Source organism: Somniosus microcephalus, unplaced genomic scaffold, assembly GCF_052327205.1.
Source record: "Somniosus microcephalus isolate GS21.2 unplaced genomic scaffold, FLI_Smic_1.0 scaffold1709, whole genome shotgun sequence".
NCBI classification, from domain to species: Eukaryota; Metazoa; Chordata; class Chondrichthyes; order Squaliformes; family Somniosidae; genus Somniosus; species Somniosus microcephalus.
In genome coordinates this window covers 15,945-22,871 of record NW_028226896.1, presented here as the reverse complement: position 1 = coordinate 22,871, position 6,927 = coordinate 15,945, and the positions used below count along the sequence as shown (strand labels likewise).

Genomic DNA, 6,927 nt, shown 5'->3' with positions numbered 1-6,927 from the left:
TCTTGCCATGGAAGGAGTGCAGCGAAGATTCACCAGGCTGATACCTGGGATGGCAGGAATGACGTATGAGGAGAGATTGTGTCGATTGGGCTTATAATCACTGGAGTTTAGAAGATTGAGAGGGGATCTCATCGAAACCTATAAAATTCTGTCAGGCCTGGACAGACTAGATGCAGGAAGGAAGTTTCTGATGGCCGGGGAGTCCAGAACCAGGGGTCATAGTCTAAGGATAAGGGGTAAGCCATTTAGGACTGAAATGAGGAGGAATTTCTTCACCCAGAGAGTGGTGAACCTGTGGAATTCTCTGCCACAGAGGGCGGTGGATGCCAGTTCATTAAGTATATTTAAGAAAGAGTTGGATATATTTCTTAAGGCTAAAGGGATCAAGGGATATGGGGAGAAGGCAGGGAACGGGTACTGAATTTGAATGATCAGCCATGATCTCATTGAATGGTGGAGCAGGCTCGAAGGGCCGAATGGCCTACTCCTGCTCCTATCTTCTATGTATCTATGTATTGTGTACAGTTTTGGTCTCCTTACCTATGAAGGATATTCTTGCCATAGAGGGAATGCAACAAATATTCACCAGACTGATTCCTGGGATGGAGGATTATCCTATGAGGAGAGATTTAGTAGACTAGGACTATATTAATTAAAGTTTAGAAGAATGAGATGTGATTTCATTGAAACACACATTATTCTTACAGGGCTTGACAGGTGGTTCCACAGGCTATGGTGACCAGGGGTCACAGTATTAGAATAAGGGGTCGACCATTTAAGGCTGAAATGAGGAGAACTTTCTTCACTCAGAGGGTGGTGAATTTTTGGAATTAGGGCTGTGGAGGCTTAGTCGTTGAGTATATTCAGCATAGAGATTGATAGATGTTTAGATATTAAGGGAATCAAGTGATATGGGATAGTGCAGGAAAATGGAGATGAGGCAGAAGTTCAGCCATGATCTGATTCAATGGCGGAGCAGAGTCGAAGGGCCAAATGGCCGACTCCTGCTCCTATTTCTTATGTTCTTATGAGTGCATTGGAATAGTCAGGTCTAGAGGTAACAAGGGCATGGATGAGCTTTTAGCAGTAGATGAGCTGAAGCAGGGGCAGAATTAGGTGATGTTACAAAGGTGGAAATATACGGTTTTAATGATGGAGTCATAGAGTCATCGAGTCACAATGGCACAGATGGAGGCCATTCAGCACATCGCGTTCTTGCCGGCTCTCTGTAGAGCAATCCATTGAGTCCCATTCCACCGCTCTATCCCCGTAGACTTGCAAGTTTATTTCGCTGAATTGACTATCCAGTTGCTCCTTGAAAACAATGAGTGTCTCCACTTCCAACACTTCTGTCGGCAGCGAGTTCCAGGTCCTCTAAATCGCTGCATAAAGCGGTTTTTCCTCACATCCCCAAAACCTTAAATCTGTGTCTGCCAGTCCTTGTACTATCAGCTAGTGGGAACAGCCTTTCACCGACTAGCCTATCCAAACCCGGCATAATCTTGTACACTTCTATCAAAACAACCCTCAACCTCCTTTGTTCTCATGAAAACAATTCAACTTTTCCATCATATCCTTGCTGCAAAGCGCCCCCATCCCCGGAACCATTCTGTTAAATCTCCACTATACCCTCCCAATGACGTTCACATCCTTCCTAAGGTGTGCTGACCAGAACTGGATGCAATACTCCAGTTGTGGCCTAACCAGAGCTTTATAAAATTCAGCATAACTTCTCTACTTTTATACTCAATGACTCTATTTATGAAGCCCAAGATCCCATATGCTTTGCTAACCACTCTCTCAAAATGCCCTGCCACCTTCAGGGACATATGCTCTTTAACTCCCAGGTCCATCTGTCCCTGTACTCTCTTTAAAAGTGTGCCATTAAAAGTATATTGCTTCTCCCTATTTCCTTCTGCCAAAATGCATCACTTCAAAGTTCTCTTTATTAAATTCCATCTGCCACTTTTCTGCCCATTCTGCTAGCCTTTCGATGCCCTGCTGCAGTCGATTGGTTTCAGCATCACTGTTTGCCATGTCCCCAAGATTGTTGTCATCGGCAAATTTAGAGATTCACTCGCTATTCCAATATCCAGGTCATTTATATATATCAAGAAGAAAGCAGTGGCCCCAGAACTGACCGTTGGGGAACACCACTGTCTGCCATTCCCCAGTCTGAAAAACAGCCACATACCAAACACTCTGTTTTCCAGCCTTAAGCAAATTCCTTATCCATGCTGCCACTGAACCATCTATTCCATGAGCACCAAACTTGTTAATCATCGTAGAATCATAGAATTTTCCAGCATGGAATGAAACCATTTCATCCCATCATGTCCACGCCGGCCAACAAAGACCTGTCCAGCCTAATCCCACTTCCCAGCTCTGGGTCCATAGCCCTGCAGGTTAGGGCATTCCAAGTGCACATCCAAGTACTTTTTAAATGTGGTTAAGGTTCCTGCCTCTACCACCCTTTCAGGCAGTGAGTTCGATTCCCTCACAACCCTTTGGGTGAAGAAATTTCCCCTCAAATCGCCTCTAAACCTTCCACCAATTACTTTAAATTTGAGCCCCCTGGTTTTTGACCTCACTACTAAGGGAAATACGTCCTTTCTATCCACTTTATCTAGGCCACTCATAATTTTAAACACCTCAATATGTTCTCCCCTCAGCCTCCTCTGTTCCAAGGAAAACAAACCCAGCCTATCAAGTCTTTCCTCATAGCTAAGATTATCTGCTCCTGGCAACATCCTTGTAAATCTCCTTTGTACCCTCTCTAGTGCAATCACATCTTTCCTGTAATGTGGTGAACAGAACTGCACGCAGTACTCTAGCTGATGCCTGATTAATGTTTCATACAGTTGAAGCATAACCCCCCCTGCTCTTGTATTCTATGCCACGGCTAATAAAGTCATGCATTCCATATGCCTTCTTAACCACCTTATCTACCTGGCCTGCTACCTTCAGGGATCTGTGGACATGCACTCCAAGGTCCCTTTGTTCCTCTACACTACTCAGTGTCCTACCATTTAATGTGTATTCCCTTTCCCTGATAGACCTCCCAAAATGCATTACCTCACACTTCTCCGGATTGAATTCCATTTGCCACAGTCCTGCCCACGTGACCAATTTATTGATATCTTCCTGCAGTCTACAGCTTCCTTCTTCAGTCTCAACCGCACAGCCGATTTTATTATCAACAGCAAACTTCTTAATCATACCCCATATATTCAAATCTAGATCATTGATTTATACCACAAAAGGCAAGGAACCTACTACTGAGCCCTGCAGAGCCCCACTGGAAACAGCTTTCCAGTCACAGAAATAACCATCAATCATTACCCTTTGCTTCCTGCCTCTGAGCCAGTTTTGAAACCAACATGATACTTTGCACAGGATCCCATGGGCTTTCAACTTCGTGATCAGTCTGCAATGTGGAAATCATCAAAAGCCTTACTAATGTCCATATACACTATATCAAATGCACTACCCTCCTTGTTACCTCCTCAAAAAATGTAATCAAGTTTGTCAGACATGACCTTCCCTTAAGAAATCCGTGCTGAATATCCTTGATTAATCCGTGTCTTTCTAAATGAAGATTTATCCTGTCCTTCAGAATTCCTTCCTATAATTTTCCCACCACCGAGGTTAGGCTGACTGGCCTGTAATTACTCGGTCTATCATTTTCTCACTTTTTAAACAAGGGTACCACATTAGCAGTCCTCCAGTCCTCCGGCACCACTCCTGAAGCCGGAGAGGATTGAAAAATGATGGTCAGGGCCTTTGCTATTTCCTCTTTTGTTTCGCTTAACAGCCTGGGATACATTTCATCCGGGCCTGGGGATGTATCCACTTTTAAAGCTGCTAAACCTTTAATACTTCCTCTCTCACTATGTTTATTTCATCTAATATTTCTCACTCCACCGCCCCCCCAATAGCAATGCCTGCTTCACCCCTCTCCTTTGTGAAGGCAGACGCAAAGTATTTATTAAGAACCCGACCGACGTCTCCCACCTCCACTCACACATTACCCTCATCAACTCTAATAGGCCCTACACTTTCTTTAGTTATCCTCTTAATCTTAACATATTCATAAAACATCTTTGGGTTTTCCTTTATTTTACTTGCCATCAATTTTACATGCTCTCTCTTTGCTTTCCTAATATCCTTTTTAATTGATGCCCTGCACTTTCCGTACTCCTCTAAAGATTCTGGAGTATTTAGCCCTCGGTATCTATCATACGCCTCCCTTTTTTTCTTTCTCCTACACTTTATGTCTCTAGACATCAGGGGGCTCTAGATTTGTTAGTGCCACCATTATTCTTTAAGGGCACATATATGGTGTGAACCCTCCGGATCTCCTCCTTGAATGCCTTCCACTGCTCTGACACTGATTTACCTTCGAGTAGCTGCTTCCAGACTACTATGGTTAAATCCCCTCTGAGCCTAGACGAATTTGCTTTTCCCCAATTTAGAATTTTTATTCCTGGTCTATTCTTGTCCTTTTCTACAACTGCCTTAAATCTAACAGAATTATGGTCACTAGCACCAAAATGCTCCCCCATTGATACCTGTCCAGCTTCATTCCCTAAAACGAAGTCCAGAACCGCGTCCTCCCTTGTTGGGCTTGCTACATACTGGCTAAAAACGTTCTTCTGGATGCATATTAGGAACTTCGCACCTTCTATACCATTCACAATAATTTTATCCCAGTTATTATTGGGGTAGTTGAAATCCCCTATTATTGCCCTATATTTTTTCTACTTCTCAGAAATTTTCCACATATTAATTCTTTTATCTCCCTCTCACTGTTAAGGGGGTCTGTAGTACACTCTCAGCAGTGTGATCGCCCCTTTTTTGTTCTTCAATTCGACCCAAATGGCCTCGTTTGATGATGCCTCCAACATAACATCCCTCCTCATGGATGTAATAGTTTATTTAATCAATATAATCTGAAAATGTTGAGCTGACATACCTGCCCCTCTTTCAGCCGCGTCTCTGTAATAGCTATAATATCATAGTCCCAAATATCTACATGTGCCCTCAGCTCATCTGCCTTGTTCGCTATACTCCTTGCATTGATGTATATACCATTATTATTATTATTACAGGCAAACCTCCTTGTTGACTACTACCTAGCCCTTGATTCCTCTGTCCTTCCAATTAATTTTCTACGTTTTTGTTTTCCAATTCCAGTTTTTCTTCCCTCCCTATTGACTCTATACTTAGGTTCCCATCCCCCTGCCAAGCTTGTTTAAACCCTCTCCAACAGATCTAACAAAGCCTCCCGCGAGAATCTTGGTCCTGTTCCCGGTGAGGTTTAATCAATCTGGCTTGTAAAGGTCCCACCTCCCCCAGAAACGGTTCTAGTTCCCCAGGAATCTAAAGCCCTCCGTCCTACACCATCTCTCCAGCCACGCATTCATCTGCTCGATCTTCCTATTCCTGAACTCACTAGCACGTGACACTGGTAGTATTCCAGAGATTATTACCTTTGAGGTCCTGCTTTTTAACCTCTTTCCTAGCTCCCTAAACTCTAACTCCAGGACGGGCTTCAATTCCACACTCTACTTATCACAGACCCCGTGGAGAAAGCAGTCAAGTCCCAATGTGGCTGTATCACAGAACCCAGGTGAGAGCAGACTGGCCCAGATGTTGGAAAGCCTCCAGTTTTTTTCATCATTTCATGTATTTTACGATTAGAGTAAATGGATATTTCACCATATTCTTCAACTCCTCTCTGAACTTAGACTGAGTCACGGCATAAATACAGGTGTTTGTGCAGCAACTCAGCAGTTGGAGCATGAATCCAATTTCTACAACAAAAAAAGACGGATAAACAGAGCTGAGCCCCAACCGCCACATTCGTATACCTATTAAACAAACTGTAAATATTAACCATAACAGGATGAAATTCCCCGAGATAACAAAGAGTAAAATGATGGATTTCCTGCGGCTCTCCATCTCTGGGTCTCTGGGACTCTCCCCACTGCTATGATCCCGGAGTCTCCTGCGGGCTCTGTTGGCCACTAAAATGTATCTGACAGTGAGAGCATTGAGCAGCAGAATCAGAACAAATGGGACACACGGGGTTAGAATATAATGAAGGACTTCGATTGCTCCCCATATCTGTGAAAGTGTAACTCTATTCTCTGTACCACAAAACGCGGGGAAATTGACAAGAGCATACACATCCATCTGTATAAAATACCAGGTGATGTCCTTTAAACCGCTCAGCACAGTCACTGTTCCCAGAACCACAGCCGCAGTTTTCTCGGTGCAATATTTAGTTTTCAGCTTCTGACAACAAATGGCCACAAATCGATCAAAGGTGAAAGTGACGGTGAACCAGACAGAACAGTCTGTGGCTGCGAACAGCAGGGCAGCGTGGATATTACAGATGCGGATGGACTCCAGGAAGAGAAATTGTTCCCGATAAACAATTGGAATGTGTCTCAGTATCAGGTCCAATATAATGACCAGTAGATCCGCCGTTGCCATGGCCACCAGGTAGCGAGTGACACATTTGGAGAGACCGCACGCTCCCCTAGACAGGATCACAATCGTCACTAAGTTAACTGTGAGGAAGGGAAAAAACAGGCAAATTATACATCTGGCTGTGAGAAAAGCAGCAGTTTGACGGAATTCTGTGTGAAATCTGCAAATCATTAGCGAAATTCAATGAAATAATCTAATTATATCACCTCTAATACATTGCAGAATCAATAAGTGAAATGCGAATAAATACAACATGAAAGTAACAGATATTTAATCAATGAGAGATGAACTGAAAGATCTACCTTTAGCACAGCAGACAAAAGCACCACTCGAGGTACCAGGGACACAAAGGACCAGAACCTCTCAGGATTTCGCTTCTGTGCCCCTGTGTTTGGGAGTGGGAAATCCAGCTTGGATTCCTGCTCCTGG

At 43.6% G+C, this 6,927-nt stretch overlaps 1 protein-coding gene across 1 annotated transcript; it reads right to left on the bottom strand.

Annotated features, from left to right (window-relative positions):
• Nucleotides 1-2,341: 2,341 nt before the first annotated feature.
• On the bottom strand, nt 2,342-6,669 carry LOC147080336 (putative G protein-coupled receptor 139). The gene has a single exon (XM_085981207.1). The coding sequence runs from the start codon at nt 6,667-6,669 to the stop codon at nt 5,680-5,682; it is 990 nt and encodes a 329-aa protein (XP_085837333.1). The 3' UTR covers nt 2,342-5,679.
• Nucleotides 6,670-6,927: the final 258 nt, after the last annotated feature.